Below are 25,417 nucleotides of genomic sequence, written 5' to 3'. Positions count from 1 at the left end.
CGCCACGTTGCGGATTTTCGATGGAACTAATTTATTTTAATGGCAATTATTTTGTTTGACATCCGACATTGAAAGTCATTGAATGTCACCGATGTAAACAAATCGAAAATGATTGTAAATATTTCAGGATAATAATAGATTTTGCAATCAAAATGCCCAAAAAAATTCACACCGATGCTAAACAAATAATTTTAAATACATTAAAATACTTGCGACAGAAAAAGGATACGGGATTCAGTAGCATTCCATTAAACAATGTTGTGAAATTATTTGTTGACATGACGGGTACTGATTTTCATAGTGAGTTTGTAATAAACTGGTTAGTTTTGTACTAAATATGAATATTAATTATTAAATTATTATTTTTCTCATTTAAGGCGTCTTTAGTGCTATAATCAAAAATATTTATTATAAGAATGAGCCATTACCACCACGAGTGACTGAATCTGGTAAATATACGGAGGTCGAATATTTAGAATCAAATTATGGCGGATAGGTAAATTATTCATACTTAATTATCAACTAAACATGCTCTTTCGATTGGGTTTCGATTGGGAAACATACTTCTACAACTCACATGTACATAATTGTATACCTCACTCGCTCTTGCACGATGCCAATACACACTGTCCCGACTATTCATGACGTACACGTATTGTTGCTATATGTAAGCTGTTTGTAGCGACATTATATCAGGGCTAAAAAAGAACTTGTCAGGCTATAACTTCAACGATTATTCCAACTTAGATTTAAATTTTAATTAAATAAAAAATTGGCACAGGCTTAAATACGAAAAAAACGAATCATACGTATCGTTATGGGTCAATATCAAAGCGAAGCGACCACCTAAAATTAAACACTACATGTTCAGCAAGTATAGGTCCCTAACTACTAAAATTTACTCGAAATGTCATGATGATGATGATGATGGCATATCATGAGGATACTCCGTCTAAAGTTCCAAAAACGCCATTCATGTTTCTGATATATAGACATCAAGGTAAAACTTCTCTAATCAGTTAGCTGAGCACAGCGGACTCGCGGGTAGGCGGGGTGGGTACCCGCAACCGCCTGGCTTCATCTCGTGGTACTTTGCTTGAAATATGACAGCTTGTGATGCCCTTAATCTCAAGGCGCTGGTCTGGCACGTCTGAACCACTCGAAATTTCATATAAATGTCACGAGACTCCGTCTAAAGTTCCAAAGAACGCGATTCATGTATCTGATATTGACCTTAATCAAAAAATAAGGATTAAACTTTCCCAATCAGTTAGCTAAGCACGGCAGACTCGTGAGTAGGCGGGGTGGGGACTCGCAGCCGCCTCGCTTCGTCCGCGTCGAGCGCTCGCTTCATCTCGTAGTACTTCTGCTTGAAGGACAACAGTTCGTCTGTGATGCGCTTGATCTCTAGGCGTTGGTCGGAGACTTGCTGCTCGCGCATGTTTAACTCTGCAGAAAACAAAATGATGTTAGGGCACAGACAAAACATCCTCCAGACTTAGCATAGTCGCGCTACCCCCTCTGCCACGCATACGGTAATTTTACTCCATGTTCGAGTCGAAAGTGTCTTTGTGTGACGTCCGTGTCTTTGAACGGACCAATCACGGCACGGGACTTCGCTCACCTCGTCCCGCGCACCCCCGCATTTTTGGCATCATTGGTTGCATGAAATAATTGCTCTAAACTAGTCTAAACTCGGTCTAGAGGATTCCTAGTCTATGTGTTAGGGTCTCCAAGCTCTGCACAGACTTTGCAATGGCAGAGTGTGTACCTAGCTGTGAATATTCCTTTAAAAGTATGCCTGATTCCTATTAACCCTTCGACCATATACGCGCCAATAGAATTTCAACTTTAGCATTCTTGTTTAAGGTACAAATTAGTTCGCACTTTCCAGAAATGTAACTTGTGAAATGAATCATCAAAACTAGATTAATTTGATGATGATGATGAGCTGATAATGAAAACGTTGTAGATTGGTGCGGCCTAGAAAAGAGCTGTATAAAATGCTAATATTTGACTCGATCAGTAGGTAAACACTTACTAATAGCGTATGCCTAAGATTCAGAGTAACAGAAAATCTTGAACCATGACGAAAGGAACGATTGACGTCAAACACTTTTAGTTGTCGGAAAAACTAAATAGGTACTTTCAGATTTTTTGCTCACGTCTAGAAATAGTCTTAGGTATAGATACAAATACAGGGTAAATGACAAAGAGGGAGGGAGACTACCCGATTGGCTCGAATTCGTGAGTGACACCGCTGAACTAGCACCATTCTTAGTGCCCGTAAGGCCCCGTCCTTAGATAGATATGTAATGCTTACCTGCTATCAAACACTTCATTTTCGAAGTCCGCTGCGCCAGGGCGCGTTGCGTCACCGTCAGAGTTTGCTGCAAAATTAGATAACATGTAAAAATTGTAAAGAGTATACACACAGAAAAACAAAGATTTTCTCTTTTGATCCCGAAAGCAGTCTACAAAATTCGAAGCTGTCTAAACAGGGCAATAGTGAGGGGTGGGTCGCGCGCACCCGAGCTGCAATAGCTGCATACATCGCCATTGTTAATAGCTCGGTACAGTCGGTACTACTTACAGGGCTAACGTGTGTGTTTTATAAGTCAGTGGTGTGTGTAAGTAGCAAATGGCGGCTCAGCGCAATCTACTCCAGCCGTTAGATTAAAGTAGATGGCGCTGTAAATTTATGTAATATCTGCATCTCATGGCTCACCTGTATCTCCGGGCTGGGCTGCAGCGCCAGCATGTCTTTCACCGCCGTGTATAGATTCTTCGTCTCTTTCAGCTCCCTGTCCTTCAGTACTAGCATCTCGCTCTGCGCCAGGACTTTCCTAGAAGAACAAGCATTACATATACACAGGTGTACAGGTAAGATTACAATATCCTACAAGTGATTCAAATACCTATACCGGGTGTGGCCTGTAATATGAGCAAAAAATTAAACTGCAGGCTGTAATCCTCATACTGACCAACATTTGTTCAGCGACTTTTAAAAATAACTGGTGGTTTGATTTTTAATACACTTTAAAGTTTATTCTAAGACGCAATGTATTGCGAATTCTGTTATGTTTAAGGCGTGACAAGCAACGTCAATCAAAATGATATGGCGTGGCGATGGCGTCCATTGAAGATAATATTTATTTTGTATGAAAAATAGGGAGTCCAAAATACTTCATACTTTTTAAAAGATATTGAACAAAAGTGTCACCGTTTGAGGAGTACAATCTATGTTTTAATTATTTGCTCGTGTTACAGGCCACACCCGGTATATATCATTACACCTTATAAAACAAAGTACCCCGCCACGTATATCCTGTAACTATAATGGTGGGTGGGTATACTGGGTATTACCTACTAAGCTTTTTAAAGATTCGTTTAAAATAATGATCAAATTCGCCGTTTCTTTATTAAATTTCATCTACGTCAGGGAAATACTGTCCCTAATAAATAATAATAAGTAGGTATATCTAAGTAGCTAAGTAGGTACCAACCATTAATAAATTCACTTATTTTGATTTATTCTTACTTACCTACCTAAGTGGACGCGACACTTTGAATTATTTTGCCCTTAACCTTAGGTTCGAGGCTAAAATCATTCTTGTACCATAATATTTATTGTACATTGTTCCTATATGCTATAATTATAAAACAATAAGCAGATGACCAGTGGCCAATCTAGTACAATAGATGATCTCAGATCTAGGCCGTTGCAATCAATCTAAGTATCACGGCTTCCATAGTTCATGGACCTTTACTTAATAGCGTAGATTTAAACAACATTGTTAACCTACCTTTAGTTTCTAAAGTCAGTAGTCTAAAGATCAATTTTGCTAATCACTTCAGTGAAACTAAGTCCGTTTTGGCAATTAAAGTGTGAATTATTTTTTCAGTCCTCGATCGCACGGGTCTAGCACGATGTCGGGGCACGAACGCGAAGATCGTTAATGACTTATCGTGATTGGTTACAATTAGCGAAACTCTTTGTAGGATAATTGGATTACAGACTTTGTTTGCATTGGTTTCACGGGCTTGTGAATAAAGTACTGAGGACAACCAGTTGTAAGTACTTGGGTCTGGGTATATAGGTCCTAATCTTAAAAGATTCGTAACAAACAAGCGTAAGGGATAATTGCAAAAAAATTTAGGCACTGTATTTAAATTTTTAGTCTGTTAACTGATTTCATTGTGTTACGACAATCAAGCAGTTTATAAACTGCTTAATATAAATATTCAAGTTACTTACATGAAAGTGCGTAAGCGTATGCTATAAAGTTATATGTGTATGAAATACTATGAATTAATACATATACATATGCCATACAATTTACATATTTCATTTTCGTAACACAATGTAATAAATTAACTTGCGTCTGATTAGTGATTACAGGTATTTAACTGCGTACAATTATTTGCAAACCTGTAAGTAGTATACCTAACATTGAAGAGGGTAGTTTAACCTATACGAAGATCTCCAAACTACGGCCCGCGGGTAGAATCCGGTCCGTGAGTCCATAATTGTGACTCACGGAAACGAACCGAGAGGGTCAATATGCACCTATTTATGTCTGTCTGCATGACAGGCGCCCTAACTGCAGTAACGTTATTGATGATGCTTTTAAGTCAACGAGCCTATATGGATGTGTAAAATTTTCCATGTAAAAGACCGTATATGACGTCGCTAAATATAATTTAATTAATCCATTAACGTTAATTTGCGTATCTAATTAAACACGAGGCCTCGAGACGTCGCTCTCAGACGCCACCATGGCAAAAACTCGACCTTAACGATGATGGCTGTTGGCTATAGAGTCTACGAACCGGAGACGGTTCAGAACCGTGACGGGTCAAGGCCCGGTCGGTCGCAGGCGTCGGAAACGGCCTAATGATTCAGCATTTTAATTGTCTTTGGCACTTGATTAGGGTACAATGTACGATCAGTCGATCAGTGCAAAACAAATTCTTGAAACCGTGATGCGTTAACTATACGTAATGGCTCCTTTACATGATGGGCCAGCGCCGGCCACTCCAAGGGACGCATTTATGCGTTAGAGGGAACAAGTCATATACCATTCTACCGCATGCCCATCGTGCCGGCGCTGGCCCATCGTGTAGAGGAGCCATAAGGTTCGAAACTATCGTGTGCGGTGCGTCATCGAGAACCTTTCGGAATGCACGAATAGCTGATATTGCGCTGTAGTCGCTTTCATCAGTGCCCTGTACTATAGTATACGACCAGTGGCGTAGCTAGCATGGGTGGCACGCGGTGCGGAAATTGTGGGTGTCACCCCAAAATTCAATCAAAATTGTAAATTATATTTATAAAGAGTAATTGTAATTTTTGTTAAGGTTCCGTCACACAGGCGCGTTTTCGGAGCGGGGCGCGAGCGCGGCGTGAGCGTTTTATATGTAAAAGCGGCGCGCCCCGCTCACGCGCCGCTGCAAAACGCGCCTGTGTAACGGAGCCTTTAAATAGCTCAGGATTTACTCCATCGCTTTCATTTTACGAATTTTTATAGGTGGCACTACTGATGTTCACGGTCGGGTGTCACCCCTAAATGGGTAACACCCGGGACGGACTGCCCCCCTCCCCCCCCTAGCAACGCCACTGTATACGACTACTGGTAGACGTAAGAACTAACTTCTGTGTGACGCGTAGCTTCTGCGTGAGGCGTACGCTCTCAGGATCAGTGCCCTGGAGTTTCCTCCAGCGGTGGACGTTCTGCGGCGTTTCTAGAGCCTCCTCTAACGCCCGGACACGCAGACGTTCTCGGCCCAGCTCACGCTCGAGGTTGAATACCTGTACAACAGGAAAATGTAGGTGGTCATATTGATATTATCTTTGCTTGAACTCGATTTTATTACTAAGGGAGTGATAAGTAGTCTAGAGTATTAGTTTTGCTGGGCATTTACCCATATTATGTAGGTGTTGTTTAGTGTCGTGTTATGTCCTGTTATTAATTATTAGACTAGACTAGACTATTTATTACACTATTTAGAACACTGCAACTTTTGCTAGTATGGATCATATGTGCTGAAGCAGGTTACCAAGCGCTTTACGTTTCGTTACTGTGCAGTCCCATCTTTGCCTTTTGTCTTAATTCAGTTGGTATTATTTGGATATGGCACAAGTGAAATGTACAGTCACCACACGGCATTGTTATGCCATTTAGGGTTCTCGCCAAATTGGAAATTCTATAGCGTAAGTACTTATTGAACAACCAATTTATTTAGCTAGGACCCTAAAATGGCGCAACAATCGCGGATGTAAATATACCTCGAGTCGTAGGTCGGTCATGTTTTCTATCCCCTTCGACAGTAGGTTCTTCTCTTTCCTGAGCCGGATGATCTCCAGCCGCAGCAGTCTTATGTCCTCGACCCGCGACTCGTATTGCCGTTCTCCTAAAAGCGTAAAGGAAATGGTTTACGATTATATCCGGGCTTCTTCGTAACTCTTAGTTGAAAGGTCAGCAGGAATAAGTTTTTGGCAAAAATTTCATTTTTGGTACAAGCTTTTATCGCTGACTGTACTTTTCCTACGACAGACACCTAATACTCATCGAGACAATTCTAAAAATCCCTAACACAGGTTGCGTCGTTTCATCACAGAGTTCCTATGACCACCTCCTGTCTCCATCATCAGATCAGCTCGATGGTACCATAATATTGCATTGTCATCCGATTTATACGTGCATGCAAAATTTCAGTTCAATCGGAAACCGGGAAGTTGATCAAATTTAACTTGCAAGATTTGATTACAGACAACGGTCAGGTGAAAGTAAATAAAAGCTTGTAAAAATTCAGGCGTGATGTCTACGATTAGGGCAGTCTATATCTACATATACCTATACATCGAGTCCAGCAACAGAATGAAACAGCTAGGGTTGCTTTTGTTTTGTTTTAACAAAGCAAATTCAACTCTATTTTCTAGTTTGATTGCCAATTTTCCTGGTATGTTGGGCCCCTCGGTATCGTCTTGGGTCGTCCCATTCGTTTTTCGTCAAGTTCTTAAATTCTACATTGAAAGCCACCGACGATTGTGACGAATGTAGAATGGGTGACGAAAGCAGAATAGGACTAATTTAAGAACTTGACGAAAAACGAATGGGACGACCCAAGACGATACCAGCCCCTCCAGCTCCTTGGTCAGCTTGGCGCGGGCTGCGTCGCCTTCCTGCGTCAGTGTTGCATACCTCGGTGCAGCGCGACCTCGAGGATGCGTATCTTCTCGTACAGCAGGGTGATCTCGTCGTTCCTGCGGACCAGCTGGGCGCCGACCACGTCTCACTCGTTCATCAGCCCCTCGAGCTCCTTGGTCAGCTTGGCGTGGGCTGCATCACCTTCTTGCGTCAGTGTTACATACCTCGGTGCAGCGTGACCTCGAGGATGCGTATCTTCTCGTACAGGAGGGAGATCTCGTCGTTCCTGCGGACCAGTTGGGCGCCGACCACGTCTCGCTCGTTCATCAGCCCCTCCAGCTCCTTGGTCAGCTTGGCGCGGGCTGCGTCACCTTCCTGCGTCAGTGTTACATACCTCGGTGCAGCGTGACCTCGAGGATGCGTATCTTCTCGTACAGCAGGGCGATCTCGTCGTTACTGCGGACCAGCGGGGCTCCGACTACGTCTCGCTCGTTCATCAGCCTCTCCAGCTCCTTGGTCAGCTTGGCGAGGGCTGCGTCGCCTTCCTGCGTCAGTGTTACGTACCTCGGTGCAGCGTGACCTCGAGGATGCGTATCTTCTCGTACAGGAGGGAGATCTCGTCGTTCCTGCGGACCAGTTGGGCGCCGACCACGTCTCGCTCGTTCATCAGCCCCTCCAGCTCCTTGGTCAGCTTGGCGCGGGCTGCGTCGCCTTCCTACGTTATTTATTTATTTTATTTTATTTAACATTTTAAATCAGGCAACAATGCCCATATTATAAATACCTTACAGACTAACATATTGTATATGCATATATGTGTATACATATGTATGTATTTATTAATAACATATATAATATGCATTTTATATAAACTTAAAAAACTAAACACTATTTAGGCGACAAAACGGCGGTTATGTACATTCAGTATAGAGAAAAGCCATACTAAACAATGAAATTGTCGCAATCGGAATCTGTAGCTAGGCGAGGGGAGCGGTGCGTGAACCACGCGACCAAAACGTCTTAAGCGCCGTGAAATTCATGGCGCTTACGCGTTTAGGTCGCGAGATTCATGCTCGACTTTCATAGAGTTAGACCAAGAAAAGTCCCACATATAGCCCAAGCCCACGCAGTGAAAGTATTATTTATACGTCATAATTGCATAGAAGTTTGACGTTTAATATAACACTTGCACTGCGTGGGCTATCAAAATCGCTGCAGACTTTTCTTGGACTAACTCTAGTTCTTTATCAGTTGTCAACTACTCTCTTATTATATATTTAAAGGTAGCTATACCAGCCAAAATCCTACCCAAAACCACACCCGGCCAAAACACACACACACAAGAAAAGGGTTTTGGTTGTATCAAAATTATAATAATATGCAGTTTTTATTCCAGCGTTCTTTACCTTTTAAGGAAAGGACATCAGAACCTAAATCTGCAGAAGAAAATACAATACAATTACTCTTTACTACACACCTCAATAAAAGAAAACAAAAACACAAGCAGAGGTAAACAACGGTCTTACTTCTTCCTCTTCCTGTCTTAAAAGACCTACCTGAATAATCCTATTCAGCCGTGCTTCCTCCTGCCGCAACGCCGCAATATCAGCCCTGGCGTCCGCGAGCTTCGTGAGGCCGGCCTGTATCTCCATCCTGAGTGTCTCCACCTTCTTGTGGCATTTGCTAAGCGCGCCTTCGCATGTCTTCAGACCGGTCTCCTTGCTGGTGACGTCTTCTTTCAACTGCTCGATTTGGTATGCTAGCATCTAGACAGAAGATAATGAACACTTTAAACTCTCGCGTTTTGTACACATATTTATTGTAAATGTATAAAACGTGATAGCATGTGTGAAATTGCGCGCAAAATTTGATATATTGTCTACTTCATTTCTATCTGTGAGTACCTGTAATTGGCTTTGTATTGTTACCTAAATCTATATAATGTTTTTGCAGCTGTTGGTACTCCTTACAAAATAAAATAAAATAAAATAAAATATTTAATTACACACACACAGTCATGGCTTGTCCAACAGGTCTCCAACTCTGGGGAGCTTTGGACCCGGCATGGCTCAGAACTTAAATTTTATACATAAATAATGTGTAAAATGTATCAGATAATGAAATAAATAATTATTAACTTGACTTAATGAAAATAAAAAAGGTCACATTACACAAACGGGTCTACCGCGATATAGTTTCATTACGTGACCACAGCTGGTGCAACTCAGCTGAAACGTCGGAATTTAAGGTAAATATATATAGTAGTATACCATATAATGGACGTGGAACCAGTAATGGGACAAAAAAACATAATTCCTCTAAAATAAGTATCTAAAAGTAGTTTATAAACACTGGCTGTATATTATCATAAATAAGAGTCCTAGAGCTGTTTCAGTTTGAAGTTTTATTAAATTTGGTTGTTTTTTAAGAAATTAGCGTCAACCTATAAGTTGTCGTGTCACTGAAAAAAAATACCACTACGAATTCTTAACAACTTCGCTAAGAGAGGTGAGTTAATTTATTAAATTTAAATTAATTAATACTTGATGAAAACTAGAATGTGTTTTGTTAATTGCATTTACCATGAGATAAGGTACACAACACACTATGTTGTGACTCCACAGATGTAAAAAAATAGTGGTATTTGGCCCAATCCCATTATAGGAGCTGTAAAACTGCGTACCTCCTATGATGGGACAAATGACAGAATGATGCTTGCTATGCCATAATTTCATGTTTAAACAATACAGAAATAAAATGTAGTTAAGAAATATGTCAATCAGGAGGTATTCTCGGACTTCGGATAAATTAATATCGTTTTTCCAAACTTATTTAACTTGCCCTGGTAGTTAGTGTGGGTCCAATCTTGGTAGCTGAATTTGAGCCACTTTTCAATTTCCGATTCAGTTGAAATTTTGTGTAATTGTACGTAATTAAGTATGCAAATCGGATGATAATGCAATATTATGATAACATGGACCTGATCTGATGATGGAGACAGGAGGTGGCCATGGGAACTTTATCGCATTAAACCCTAACTAATTGTGTTAGGGTAAGTATATTAGAATTGTCTCGATGGATCTAATACAATAATAATTGGCTGTGGAAAGAAAAATACATTCAGCGATAAAAGCTTATACCAAATTTTTTTTTATTTTGCCGTAATTTATTCCCTATTTTGATATTTTATACTGATAGAGCAATGTCCATTATAGGGGGCCCATTAATGGATCCACGTCCATTACCGGGGGCCCATTACTGGAACTTTGGTGTCCGTGACTGGAGAACAAAAACATAGTTTTAATTTGTTAAATATGTGGAAACTAATTGCAGTATCTTTGATACAACACGCCTAAAACATGAAAGACGGATAGGACTTTCATCTTTTAACACGCTATGCGGTAGACCATTTACATGTATAAGGGAAATATCATAAATACTCCAAATTTCCTCTTAAATGTCCCATGACTGGTACTGTTACTATATATACAGTGAAATTATATCGCGGTAGATCCGTTTGTGTAATTAAATAGAAGACAATAGAGATGACGGCAGAATGGTACAGATAACCGGCAGTGAGCTTAAGAAGGCAGTTGTGACATTTATGACGGAGAGGCAAATTTAATAGCAGGCAAGCCAGATATATTAATGAGCTCCTAATATTTTTTCCTTAGACTCTTCGCCACTGCAAGGAACTTATGCACTGCTCTTATTATAGTAGAGTTTATTATTGCTTGCATCAGGTGAGGTGTTCAAATAAGTACTTGCTGTTTTAATTTACTTACCTCTATGAATATTATAAATAGTATTTGGGACCTGATAGTTTTTATCAAGTAAATCATTCTACGCAACTTACTCGCAGTTTCTGCTTGAGATCTTGAACCTCATCGAGCGCGTCGGTGTAGTTTTTATGCAGCACGTTCCTCTCTGCCCGTGTGGTGTCTAAATAGGGGATTGACAGTCATCAGAAACAGTTAAGCAGATAATATATGCCGAATAGTCAACTACGAAATATAATTTCGATTTTGATATATAAATTTACCAGGCGGCCTAGCCAAGGTGACGATCGCTTGCGCTTCGGCATCGAATCGCTTCGTGTCTCTCTATCACTCTTCCAGGATATTAGTTTGATAGTGACAGTTCCGTTTCGTTTGCTACGGAGCGTTAGCGATTGGCATGTTGTCTACGGGGCCTGTTGTTTTTCGTATAGCCTGGCATATTAGGTAACCAAAAACCGGGCAAGTGCGAGTCGGACTCGCGCACGAAGGGTTCCGTACCCTAATGCAAAAACAAAACTGTCACCCATCCAAGTACTGACCCCGCCCGACGTTGCTTAACTTCGGTCAACAATCACGTTTGTTGTATGGGAGCCCCACTTAAATCTTTATTTTATTCTGTTCTATACATACATCATCTGTGAAAATTTCAACTGTCACGGTTCGTGAGATACAGCCTGGTGACAGACGGACGGACGGACGGACAGCAGATTCTTAAGTAATGGGGTCCCGTTTTACCCTTTGGGTACGGAACCCTAAAAACATACCTAGTGCGACGCTCAGTTTGTGCGAGTTAATCTGTTCCTCGCGTAATGCCTTCTGTAGATCCATAATATCGGCCGTACGGAGGCGAACTTCCTCTGTAAAATACAATTTTTTTATGATTTGTTCTTCGTTGGAAAATAATTTCTCTGGATATTTATTATTATTTATTTATTTTCACTGACCTGTTGTCTCATCAATTTTTTCGTTCAATGCAATCGCCTCCTCCAGCATTCTAAAAGTAGAATAAATGTAATGTACAAACAAAGATTCAAGACTCGTAAGTCTTGAAGACTCGACTATATTTGAGAATTGTATTTATTTATTTAACGCGTATGGATGTAAGAAATCGTCTTTGCCGCCTTTGAGGCGTTAAGCCTCGAGAGTCCTAAGGGTTTGAGTCTTAAAGCCTTGAAATGAGCGTAATCACAACACTATACAGTTTATGTTGTGTGATTATTTATGACTATTCTATTTTATCATTTTTGTCTTCCACTCGATGCCAGCTCACCTATCCTTGTCCTTCTCCATCTGTCGGATGATGAGCCGCTGCTTGTTCACCTGCGTGTTGCTCTGATCCACCTCCGTCTCCAGCTGCTTGCAGCGGTTGTCCATCAGATTTAGGGCGTGCAGGTTCTCGAGGGCTTCGTCTGGAATCAAACATGCCTTAATACGAGATTCGATACAGTAGACGACGAAAGTAGGTATAGACCGACCGCTTAATGAGTCCTCGCCTGCGCGGCACCGGGGCGACGGGGTAGGACGACTAAGGGTGCCCCCGCACGTCGTCCTACCCCGTCGCCTCGGTACCGCGCAGGCGAGGGCTGTCGCTGTCGGTCTATAGTTCAGCAAAGGGTCTTCTTTGAATAGAAATAAGGAGAGGTGATTGACAAAACTCAGGGACTCTGATCGGGTTAAGGTTAAAGTTTTCGGAGATGACAGCTAGGTGATCCTAAAAGACTTACTTTGAATCTTCTGCGTGGTCTTGTTGAGTATCTCCTTCTCTCGGTTCAGGTTCTCGATGTCTCGCCTGTCAGCCTCAGCTTTCTTGTTCCCCATCAGGATTTCTCGCTCCATTACCGCCACTTGCTGCCTCAGTCCGTTTCTATGAATATTAACATATTTTTTTTGGTTTACTAAAACAAATAGGTAGTTTATTCTTATAAAATTGCGTAAGTAACATCAAATTCAACGAAATTGAGTGTTGACAGTTTCTTAATTTCGTCCAGGCCGACACTCGTGTCGGTGCCCGGCATGACATGATAGTATTTTTATAAAATCGTGATATAATAGAGAGCTTTTCAGTCGAGTACCGTGTTTACGCGTGTAGCCTAAGTGAGGTACAAGATTGAAAACCTTGATTGATCGTCCTCTTGACCGCGGCGAGCTGAGATTGGTAAATTTCATTTTAGTTGACTAAACCGTTTTGAAATGAATATTATAGTTGAGTTGGGAGCCCATACATTAAAAGTACCCAATTGTAGTTTGGTATACGAAATCGTAATTCAAGAATTACAGTCGACGAGTAGAAAAAAGCCATTGAAGTGTACCTACCGTTCGAGCTCCGTGTCACCTTTCTGTTGCTCGAGCCGCTGGTACCTCTTCGTCTGCTGAACGGCCTGCTTCGTCAGCTTGGACACCTCGTTCCTCACCTTGTTGTTGTCGCTCGTCATGTTCTACAGGATAACACGTATTTGTAGGATCCACAATTACATTAAAATCGTTTAGAATAAAGCTGCAAGACTAACGAGATGATTTGTAAATGTTAAAAGAAATAACAATAACAATATAAATTATCTCACAAATTAGATTCGCGTTAATTCCTGCTCTCTGAAATAAGTTCTCTGGAAGTATTAGGTACCTACTGAGAATTGGTATTTTAGAGGGTCTTAGTGTTCCTCCTCAGCTTATGCGACGTGTAACTTATACATATAACGCGCCCTTCATTCAGCTCGAGCTCTAACTACAGTTCTCCAGTTAAATAATACAGGGTGATTCAGGAGAAATCATACCTAAGTAAATACTTAAATAATCCACTCTAAAACGTATATAAAGTCCAAATTCTTTTTGACAGGTTTTTGTGGATCGAAGCCCCTAATTCTCTTCCTTAATCCTCAGTCTAGGCGCCTTGCAGGGTTCCTTGAAGTCCATGGCCTCGGCTTACGTGGCCTCCTCCCTTATCTGGACAGCGCACAGCTCTAATTACTTACTATCTAATAGTTCTCTTTCTGTCTACTCTCTGCTTCTTCTTCTCGTGTCGATGGTTTCGTATTCCATATTAAGCGGGATCAGAAGGTAGCGACGCTTAACGCCCTGTGTGTGTTTTACGATACACCCAAGCATCTGGCGTACCCTGGGCAACGGTCAACACTTGTGCTGACCGGCAAATCCTTCCACCACGATGGTTTCGACAAGTTCTAATGCGAAATAAACTCTCTGCTGTTACCTTCAGATCTCTGGTAGTATTGGTGAGATTGTCCTTCGCCTTAGCGAACTCTGCATTGGTGTGTTCGAGCAGCAACCTGAAGTGGGCGGCCTTGGCTAACGCCGCTTCCTCCTCAGCCTGGGCCGCGTGTAGCTTTTCTTGCATGTCTTTCAGCTGACGGTCGCGGCGCTCTATCGTGTGCTCCGCTTTGGACAACTGGGAACGTGTAAGGGTCAACATCAGTGCGAGGGACCAAACAACTGGAAATATACCCGTCTGGGAAATATTCATATTTTTGGTATAGTCGCGGACGGTCTACATTAGTCTAGAACGCAAAATGACTAGTGTAATATTTTGCCTATATCCCTTTTAGTCTACGTCGCGACCGGTCTAATAGAACGCAAAATGACCACTTTATTATATCACTTGGGTAGGTTAGGTTCGTTAGTCACCTATTTTAAAATTCCACACCACACCACAAAACACCAATCAAACACCACAGAATAGGACGGCACGAGAGTGGGGCTCCGTCGCTAACGTAAAGATAAAACGACGAAAATGATGTAGGCATTTTGCGTTCTGGATCGTTCGCGATGTAGACTAAAAGTGATATAGGCAAAATATTACACTAGTTATTTTGCGTTCTAGACCGCACTGAGAAAAAATCATCACCACGAATAAAAAAACAGTTCTGTACTGGGGGAAAAAATGAAGTTTTAGTAATAATTATGGACGTTTCACTATTTCTGTAAAGTTTATTTATTTCTACAAACAGCTCAGTAATCCCAAATATACCTAATTTCAACAAACAGATAATAGAAATTGCAAGAACTAATAGAAATTGCAAAAGTCAATTTGTTCCTATTAGTTAACTCTCCTTGCTTGGATTAAGTTTATTTTTTTAATTCTAAGTGTATTTTTGTTGTACTTTTCTCTCAGTGCGTCTGCAAAAAACCCATATTTTTATGTAGATTTGTTTACATAGGTAGGTTCTACAGAAAGATGTAGGTAGAAACATTCTTCGGAAACATGATCATATAAGAAAGATTTGACTTATTTGACTATCATTTGTGACTTTTAAGGCAATGGGTTCCATATACTCATTTGACTCTCAAAACAAACTTGATCGACTGATACCATTAATAAAAAAATGTCAACTAGCCTATTATATAGTTGGGTAAAAGGGAATCAAATACCTTTAAACGAGCAATTCATGTTTATTTATATATATATATTTCGGGGATCTCAGAAACGGCTCTAACGTAGGGTTGCCATACGTCCCGGTACGCCGGGACATGTCCTGGTTTGAAGCATGATGTCCCGGTGTCCCGGCCCATAAGCAAATTGTCCCGGTTTATAAATCAAAGTTATTTAGTAGGGGGCATTGAGACAGACAGACGGCCGGACGGTCAACAAAGTGATCCTATATGGGCTCCGTTTTTTTCCTTTTGAAGTACGAAATCCTAAAAATCTACCTACTATTATCTCGAAAAAATTTCGCGCTCGCTTCGCTCGCGTTTTCATTTAGGTACCTACATTATTTGTGACAGTTAAGTTGAAATTTGGTACACATATATTATGTCAATCTATAACCCGAAGACGGAACATGTAACGTAAATAAAATGAATTTTAAACATAGGGGGTAAATGAGACAGTTAATAAACAAAGTTTTGCAAACTATATGGTGTCATATATCAAGTGATAGAGCTGTGGGAATCTCAAATATATTTTATTAATAATTTTAAGATTAATAGTTTAGAAGTAATTTAAGTAAATAGACAAAAAATGACCACTTCCCCTCTTTATCTCCGAAACTACTAAAATTAAAAAAATAAATACTAAATAGTTCCTTACCTATAGATGACAGAAAAACCTATTAGAAATATGCAGTCAAGCGTGCGTCGGACTTATTACTTAGTTTTTGATCGTCCCTTACGGGTCTTTTTTAAACATTTCACTCACGTTTCACATCAAAATATACAGTGTTGAAAATTGTGTAATGTACGGAACCCTTGGAAGGCGAGTCCGACTCGCACTTGGCCGGTTTTCTTTAAATGTCCCGGTCTGAGCCCCCACACTTATGGCAACCCTACTCTAACGTTTTCGATGTGATTTGCTATATGGGGGTTTTCGGGGATGATAAAACGATCTAGCTAGTTCTTACTTATCTCTCTCTCTTTTTATGTTGTCCGAAAGCCAGATATTGATGGGTGTTAAACTGGTATCGTCTTGGGTCGTCCCATTCGTTTTTCGTCAAGTTCTTAAATTAGTCCTATTCTGCTTTCGTCACGCATTCTACATTGAAAGCCACCGACGATTGTGACGAATGTAGAATAGGTGACGAAAGCAGAATAGGACTAATTTAAGAACTTGACGAAAAACGAATTAATGGGACGACCCAAGACGATACCGTTAAACTGACGGTTGAAGTAGGTGAGTTAATACCGTGTCATTGAGGTTCTTTATCGCGAGTCCGCGCTCCTCGACTAGATTCTTGAGGCTCTCCACTTCACCCTTTATGTGGTCGACGAGGCGGTTCGTGCGCACTGCGTTGTTGCCGGCATCCTGCAACATGAGGTTGATTCAAATGTAAAGATTTGTTATGGCTTCGAACTGGTTTTGATACGACCATGATGATCGTCATGGTGATTGGTGCATATTTCTTTTTTTTTATGAAATAGGAGGCAAACGAGCAGACGGATCACCTGGTGGTAAGCGATTACCGCCGCTCATGGACACCCGCAACACCAGAAGGGTTGCAAGCGCGTTGCCGGCCGTTAAGATGGGAGTACGCTCTTTTCTTGAAGGTTTGAACGTCGTATCGGTCCAGAAATACCGCAGGCGACAGTTCATTCCACAGTTTGGCTGTGCGAGGCAGGAAGTTTCTGGAGAAACGCACAGTTGAGGACTGCCAACCATCCAAGTGATGAAGATGGTAATGTTGTCGCGTGGGGCGATGACGAAAAGAAGCGGCAGGGATTCTTGAACGACTTTCACTTCATTTGGCATTTGCACCAATCAGTGTGAGCTATCTTCCAGGTCATATCAAAACAATTGACGGACTGATAAACTACATACTACACATATTATATTTGTACTAATGACGAATGTTATTTTTCCTGTTTTGTTTTGATTTTTGAACAATAAAGTGTTTTACTACTACTACTACTGCTATTTCCTAACAAAATGTTTACTTATTACTTTACATCAGTAATTAGAACCAATAATAAGAAGCCAACCATGGTGTCAGATTGAGATGATGACAAGGCAGATGCCTTGTTGAGCTTCTGCTCCAACTCCTCGTTGTAGCTGGTGGCTCCAGACAGGCGCTGCCTGGCTCCGTCTAGTTCACCCTGTACCCGCTGCTTTTCTTTAACCTACCTCAAGCTGTTCTTCCATGCTAGCAATGGTTTCCTCGGCCTTGTTCAGCTTGCGCTCCAACTTCTCGATGTATAGCTGGTGGGTTCGGACAGCCAATGCCTTGCTCCGTCTAGTTCACCCAGTAGCCGCTGTTTTTCTTTAACCTACCTCAAGCTGTTCCTCCATGCTAGCAATGGTTTCCTCAGCCTTGTTGAGCTTACTCTCCAACTATTCGATGTAGCTGGTGGGTCCGGACAGCCGCTGCCTGGCTCCATCTAGTTCGCTCTGTAGTCGCTGCTTTTCTTTAATACCTCAAGCTGTTCCTCCATGCTAGCAATGGTTTCCTCAGCCTTATTGAGTTTTCGCTCCAACTCCTCGATGTAGCTGTTGGCTCCGTTCAGCCGGTGTTTGAGCCCGTCTAGTTCACCCAGTAGCCGCTGTTTCTCTTTCTCGAACTTCTCTTTTTCTTTAGCGGCTGATGTTGCGCCACTGAAGGTAAAAAATAAATTTTAAGAAACTTTTTCTCAAACATTAAATTTTAATCAATTTATTGCTAACTAACTAAAATCTAGAGAAGATGGCCGATGGGGTCGAAAAGTGCTCGAGTGGAGACCACGGACTAACAAGCGCAGCGTAGGACGTCCACCCACAAGATGGACGGACGACCTTGTTAAGGCCGCCGGAAGACGCTGGATGCGGGTCGCTTCCAACCGGTACGAATGGAGGTCCAAGGGGGAGGCCTATGTTCAGCAGTGGACGTCGTATGGCTGAAATGATGATGATGATTGCTAACTAAAACAACGATAAAAACTAAATACTAACCCACTTATTCATAATCGGACTACAAACCTCAATTAGCTAATAATCGTTTGTCTTTATCTGTCATTTGTAAGAAAGGCATAAAACATATATATTTATTTTATTTGCTAGCCTATTAAGGTGTCCCACTGCTGGGCAAAGGCCTCTCCCCTTGTCTTCCACGACTCCTGATACGTGACACGACTGGCCAGTTATTGAGAAAGGTGTCTAGTTCGTCCCGCCATCTTCGTCTGGGCCTGCCGCGTCCGCGCCCTCCTTCTAGCATCCACTTGGTAAACATAATTTAACTAAATCTTGCCCGTAAAGCTTTATGAATAGGGGGGTTAGACTTGTCACTAGGTACTCACGGGTCATCGTCGCCCTGTCGCTTGAGCGCGGTGAGCTCCTTGTCGAGCCTGGCGACGGTCTTCTTTATAGTCTCCAGGGACTCCACGCTGGCGAGCTCACGGACATGCATCGCGTCCGCCAACGCTCGGGCCTCATCTATTAAACGATACAAAGGTCAACCATACATTGGTAATCAGCAGAGGTCGGACAGGGTGAGCTATTTACCTTATAATTTGGGTATCGTCTTGGGTCGTCCCATTCGTTTTTCGTCAAGTTCTTAAATTAGTCCTATTCTGCTTTCGTCACTCATTCTACATTCGTCACAATCGTCGGTGGCTTTCAATGTAGAATGAGTGACGAAAGCAGAATGGGACTAATTTAATAACTTGACGAAAAACGAATGGGACGACCCAAGACGATAGGTACCATAATTTGACATGTCTTACGTCATATTATAAGGCAAATAGCTCACCCTTTCCAAACTCTAACAATCAGTTGTATTTTTTTTGGGCCAACTCACACTATTAAGCGTCTTTTTGGGCATCGGCGTTAGCGCAGTGGAAAATCGATCTGCAGTCTTTGTGCCAATAAGTGCCAACGTTGCGTCGACTTGACTAGACGCCGACGCTGGGCAGACGCTAAAGTGGGGGTGGACTTAGTCACGAGTAATTATTGATGTGTAAGTAGCAGAAAGTTTCCAAAAAGATGTCGGAAACTTCTCGAAATTATTAAAAGTTTCCATTTGGGAGAGTTTTCCGTAGTAGGTACCCCGCAAAAAGACTTAAGAAAGTCCACGAGAAAAGATTTGCATTTTGGAATTTTTCCGCTATCACCAGTAGACCAAAGTATCTTGTATCTTGGAAGGTAAATAACTTATTTAGTACACACACTACAGGAGTTCCAGAAAAGTGCCGGGCAGGTGACGCTATTTATTTGTAAGTTTTTTGATTAGGTAAGCTAAGAAGCGATACGAAGATGATGATGATGGTATATTAATGCATATTTCTGCAGGTTACATACTATCTGCGCCACGTGCCCGATAAAGTGCACCTTTTTGTGTAATATTCCTACAGTTTTTAGCACTTACCGATATCCTGACGCAGCTTCTCGATGGTCTGGTTAGCCTCGCTGATCTCTGCCATGTAGTCTGCGATTGTGTCGTCGAAGCGGCCCATCTTCGTCTATAAAAAACCAGGTTCTCATTAAGATAACCTAATACTTTGGATGTACCTATGTAATATAATCAAAACGCCTAAAGTTTTAAGTATTTAAGCCGAAATTTGTTTGAAATGTTCGAGAGGAGATGATACATTTATTCGTGACAATCACAGGCGTCCGAAACTACATAAGTTACCAAATTACTAATTCCACGCAGACGAAGGCGCGGGCAAAAGCTTAATATTTAATTAATTTATTTAGAAATTTAATTCAGGCAACAAGGCCCATATTAAAAATAACCTTACAGACTAACATACATATAATGTATTTTATAAACTTAAACCTAAACACTATTTAGTCGACAAAACGGCGTGGAAATGCCTAGAGCGCTCATGTTTGAATTCTTGGAGCTTGACCTAATAGGCCTTCGAGGTTCGGGGGGCTTCAGTTTTCAATAGGCCCGCGCACCTACTTAGAGCTTGAGCTGCTATGAAGCCCAAGTCTTAAAGACACACTTTTAAAAGCTCATTAAAAGCTTGAGTCGTTAAGCTTCTGAACGAACCCCTTTTGAGCTCAAACCTTCAAAGCTAGAGTTTGAGAGAGAAAAGCTTGGACCTTCAAGGATTGCGAGTCTATAAGATTCGAAAGTCTTTAAGACACCAGTCAACCCTGTCATTTCCCGAAATAAGGTGATATCATAGACCATGGCTCGAGACAGTTCAATAAAAAAAGCAGATTTCCTGTTTGGTAACATTAGGGTTGCCATCCGTCCGGGTTTCCCCGGATTTGTCCTAGTTTAGAGGGCGTCCGGGGAGCGTCCGGGCGGGGTTTCATTTGTAGTCCGGGTTTAAAAATTTCAAGTCTTCGACCGCCGCCGGGCGACGCAACAAGGCCGCCGCGCCGAGCCGCGTCGCGTCGCGACCAACCGACGAAAAAACTGTTGAAATGTCCGGGTTCTGGGCTCCAAAATCCGGGGTTTTTACACGTCTTGTCCTGGTTGCTAAATTTTAGAGATGGCAACCCTAGGTAACATGCATATTAATTACTGAACACTAGAAAAATATTACCGCGGGGTTATCTAGTTAAAGCTACTTAATTCGAAAGTCTGCTAATGAGCTAGAATTGGTCTCAGCTAATTATCTAGATTCTAGACTGAAGGCGGGAGCTTATTTTCCGGTTTGATTTAAATTAAATATTTAAATATCGGGTGTCGGAAACGATCAAGGGGAAGGGGAAGTAAAATGCATATTTATCACGGAATACTATACCTTATTAACTCTCTGTGATATTTATCTAATATTTTTTATTGATCAAAAGACGGTGTATAATGCAAATTTCGGAGCTAAATATTGTTATTAGTCACAAAATTATAATCGCCATGAAATACTATGCAGTCAGATGACCAAAATACCGCAAGCGTATTTCATGGCGATTATAATTTTGTGACTAATAACAATATTAATTTAGCTCCGAAATTTGCATTTTACACTTTCTTTTAATCAATAAAAAAATATTAGATAAATATCACAGAGAGTTAATATGGTTATTACAGTATTCCCGCATGAATTGAATGTAAATTAAACCCTTTCAAGGACGATCGTATTTTTAAAATCCTAAAAGTTACCATCGCCTCTTTAAAATCTTAAAATATCTGCATAAAAAATATTACATTACAGAATGGTCATTTATGTCGTATAAATATCTAAATGTGCCCTACAAAAAAAGGTTGAATTTTCCCTTGCTTAGGCACTTGTCCCACCGCCGACCATGAGCGGTAAGCGAGTAGAACGATAAACTATAAACGAGTGGGCGAGCGGCGAGAAGCGAGTGTTAGCTCCAATAGTCGCTCGGCTATAAGCGAGTATTCGAGTGCGACGGGCTATTACTCGCGTCACTCGCTCGGGCGGTGCAGCGTAGCCGAACACGCAGACTGATTGGTCTCGCAGCTTGAGTTCTAACTACGAAGCGAGCATCGCCGAGCGAGTACCGCTGAGCTAGTTTTATCTTATCGCGGCGACAAACTTGTAGAGCGAGTGTTCTCGCCGGCAGTGTTTACAGCCAGCGATGAACTTCTACTAACACAGGATCCTAATCTTTTGTTCGTTTTTTGGGCGAGAAAATCGCCGATAGTTAATCGCTTACTCGCTCTTGGTGGGACAAGTGCCTTATTTATCGACTTGGAAAAGTGATTTCCTATCTTCCCGGTAGGTCATTTACTTATTGGACATTTCCAGCTGCACGTCACTTGTTGTATGTATAACTATTGCTGTATTCAACTGTACAGTCAAGTGTAAAAATATGGTTGCACTCATCATACTCAAAAATATGTCCCATAGCTCTTATGTCAGCGAATTAAGAACTACGGGACATATTTTTGAGTAAGTTGTATGCAAGTATGCACCCATATTTTTACATTTGACTGTACAGTCAGCAGCAGAAGTAGCTAAGAGGGCGAGGTGTTCAAAATGATCTTGACGCGACTTTATTGTTAAGAGAATAAGATCGTGTCAAGGTAATTTTGAACACCTCACCCGCTTAGCAACTTTTGCAGCTGACTGTCTTCTCCGTCGAATTACTCTTGGCAGAGCAGTCGTGGTCACGTTGAACGACGAACGATTCTACGCCAGTTCTCCCTGGCAGATGCTTCTCTGGCACATGTGTTAAGTGGGGTGTTGGTAAGGGCTTTTATCTGATCCGTCCAACGCATTGAGGAACGTCCTCTTGACCTACAGCCATTGACCCATCCCTGGACAACAACTGACTGCTGACTGTACCTATATGTTTATTGGGAGCTTCTAATTTATTAAAAATATTATGATTATAACCTGCCGGAATTCCTTTTAACTCACAAGGTTAAGCAAGCCATTCGTCACTTGTGTAGACATTTCGGCACAAGTTGCTGTTATTGATTATAATTTATAAATAACTCAAATGTAAATCCCGCTCATTATAAACTATAAATAGGTACATGTGTCAACAACTCACTTGTATAATACCATTAATAACAGAGGTACAGGCAGAGGATTTTTGTGCCTCTCTATTGAAAGGAGAGGCACAGAAAGCGGCAATAAAATTATACACTGTTCTTTGCCGACTGCGGAGAATCAAAAATAATGCTTAGATTTTGGCAATAAGTTTGTTTATTACACAGCACCTAGGCTTAGGTTAGAACTATCCAGTTCTATCAGTTCCCCCACCACTCATGCCTGATCCAGTTAAATACTAGATTCATGCACGGTCAGGCGTGGCTCACTCCGCGATTTCGTCGCTTTGGTACAGGTAGCTAAAAGTACATCCGTTCCACCCCAATTTCGGGGAAAGCAATAAGCCGCGCGTGGCGTTGTCGTCACCTAGCGGCCATATCTGATCGTAACATACGCGTTTTCTTAGAGAGTGAGTCTACTGTACCTAGTACTATTATTTATTCTGTGGCACGGTGCACGGGGCCTATTTCAGTCGTACCACTGCTATACACAAAAGATAATACAGTAGACATGTAACTAACCTTGTAGGCCTCGATTTCAGCCAAGTACTTGTTCTTATCATCTTTCAGCTGGTAGTACGAGTCGTAGAGCTTTGTGTACACGTCCGAGTACATCTTGAGGCCTTCGGCCTCCCGCATGCTTTCCAACACCTGACGAATTAATAATTAATGAATTAATCTTATACCTTTAATTTAAACGAGCAATTCTTGTATAGTGGCTACTCATGCATATTTTTTTTGTAGGTGTACCTCCGCGAATAGTATAAAAAATAATGAGAAGAAAAATAAAATGTTTTTTTTTTTTATAATGAAGTAAGTATAAGGACATGATGCAGGTTAAACATATTCATTTTGTAGTCTATTTTATTGTTGTCAAATATAATTTTTATTTGGTTAATCTAACTTGAACGGTTTACAAAATATGACACTTTCAATGATACACTGATGATTTTACATTATCCTGAATAACTCGAAAACAAAAGAAGATCGAGGACTGATAAGCATAGAGAGTTCTTAGGATCTGCCAGTACACCACCTGAAAGAATGACCAAATCCGTTGTTGGGGGCACTTCTTGTTCGCTTAGCCTGCTAGACCCTTTGCTACATGGGAGCGAAAAATCAATCTAACAAAAGGTCTAATCTCTGGCAAACGCGCATTTTTGAGTTTAATGTTTCCCAAGAAAAACTATGTCTCCCAGATATTAAAATACGACATTATCATACACATTTATTAGGTTTCACAGGCCTGAATGCAGAGGTTGAGCTATAGTCCACACGCTGGTCCAATAGTTCGAAATACATAGGCCTTGCAATTTCTTCGCTGTTGGCATGCAGGTTTCCTCACGCTCACGTAGCTTGGTGGGATTGAATAAACCATTTGAGACCAAAAAACCCTCTGAATGCGTTCCACCAGTGCAGCGCCTGTCCGGCACAAGCATTTTTGCCGCACAAGGCCGCGCATTGGTGGAATCTCGCCTTGAGACTCGGATTTCAGAACACCAGACTTACTTTCTCGAACTCTTTTTCCGCCTCCGTACATTCCGAGGCAATGGTGATCGCCGCTCCGAATCCTTCCTCCTCCTCATCTTCCATGGTTTTCCTCTACGGTATCAAAAACTTCCAAGTAAACAATAAAAAGCTGATATAAAAGGCGTGGTGTGAGTGAATTGTTTTGCCGTTGTCTTGGTAACGGCGTCTCTACGCAAACTTCAGCGATAGAAGTCTCTGATATGTTGCTTATTGTGAGAGCCATAAGAATTAAAATTGCGGTAAATTGTATTGAGGTTACTTTAGGCATAGAGAAATATAGTAAGAAATATGTATTTTTTCTCTATGCTTTAGGTAATTTCGAATACAAATTAGGACAAAGAATACGAGTAGAAAAGGGTGCAAATGGAGGGAAAACCGTGATGGTTAGGACTTTCTGGTGTCGGGAAGTTTTCTTGACAATTTGATGTGCCGCCTAGCATAGTGGTTATATTCTCTTTGCGGCCTAGGAGAGAAAACCGTGACGATTAGGACATTAGGACCAAAGAGTAAAGTAAGTATCACAGTATATGTCAGTATCACAGTAGTCCACCAGAAAGCCCTAACTTTCTGGTGGACACCACTTCATCTCATACAAAAATCACCACCTTTCTAAAATTCGGGAACAGGAAAACGAAACAACGATATAATTTAGACCAACCTACATATTAATTTACATTAAATATTTAATTTAATTTAATTTGCATTATATATATTTTTTAAAATATTTTAAATTTCTAAGAGTTTATATTTAGGGTCGAGTGGAGAAAACGAGCCCCCCCCCCCTTTGCCCAGCAGTGGGACACCAAAGTAGGCTAAAAAAATAGTTTATATTGAAATAGTTTAGGTACCTATATTATAATTAAAATAGAGTCTGTTCGGAAAGTAAAAAGTCGTGGAATGTATGATTATAATAGGGGCATACATTCCATTCCACGACTCTTTATGTATATTGCTCTGTAAGTATGTATGCCCAGACTAGGTATATATGTATATTGCATTATAATTAATTTGCGACCGGGATACGGCCTTCGCAACTGGATATCAGAGGGGCTACCGCCAAAACCGAAATTCGCAAATTGCGGGGATCTTTCTTTTTTACTCCAATGAAGGCGTAATTAGAGTGACA

At 41.2% G+C, this 25,417-nt stretch overlaps 1 protein-coding gene across 1 annotated transcript; it reads right to left on the bottom strand.

Moving 5' to 3' along the window:
- Positions 1-1,137: 1,137 nt before the first annotated feature.
- On the bottom strand, positions 1,138-24,428 carry LOC134675037 (cilia- and flagella-associated protein 58-like). Its single transcript, XM_063533183.1, has 20 exons — positions 24,271-24,428; positions 23,284-23,412; positions 19,708-19,801; positions 18,641-18,776; positions 17,786-17,963; positions 16,560-16,679; positions 14,136-14,330; positions 13,244-13,365; positions 12,655-12,794; positions 12,201-12,339; positions 11,875-11,924; positions 11,695-11,787; positions 11,008-11,093; positions 8,708-8,917; positions 7,716-7,866; positions 6,290-6,414; positions 5,655-5,812; positions 2,729-2,846; positions 2,324-2,390; positions 1,138-1,449 (listed from the first exon to the last, which is right to left on the bottom strand). The coding sequence occupies exons 1-20, from the start codon at positions 24,352-24,354 to the stop codon at positions 1,271-1,273; spliced, it is 2,574 nt and encodes an 857-aa protein (XP_063389253.1). The 5' UTR covers positions 24,355-24,428; the 3' UTR covers positions 1,138-1,270.
- Positions 24,429-25,417: the final 989 nt, after the last annotated feature.

Source organism: Cydia fagiglandana, chromosome 21 (genome assembly GCF_963556715.1).
Source record: "Cydia fagiglandana chromosome 21, ilCydFagi1.1, whole genome shotgun sequence".
NCBI classification, from domain to species: Eukaryota; Metazoa; Arthropoda; class Insecta; order Lepidoptera; family Tortricidae; genus Cydia; species Cydia fagiglandana.
Note: the sequence above shows the minus strand (reverse complement) of the source record. Positions and strands in the feature narration are given on the sequence as shown.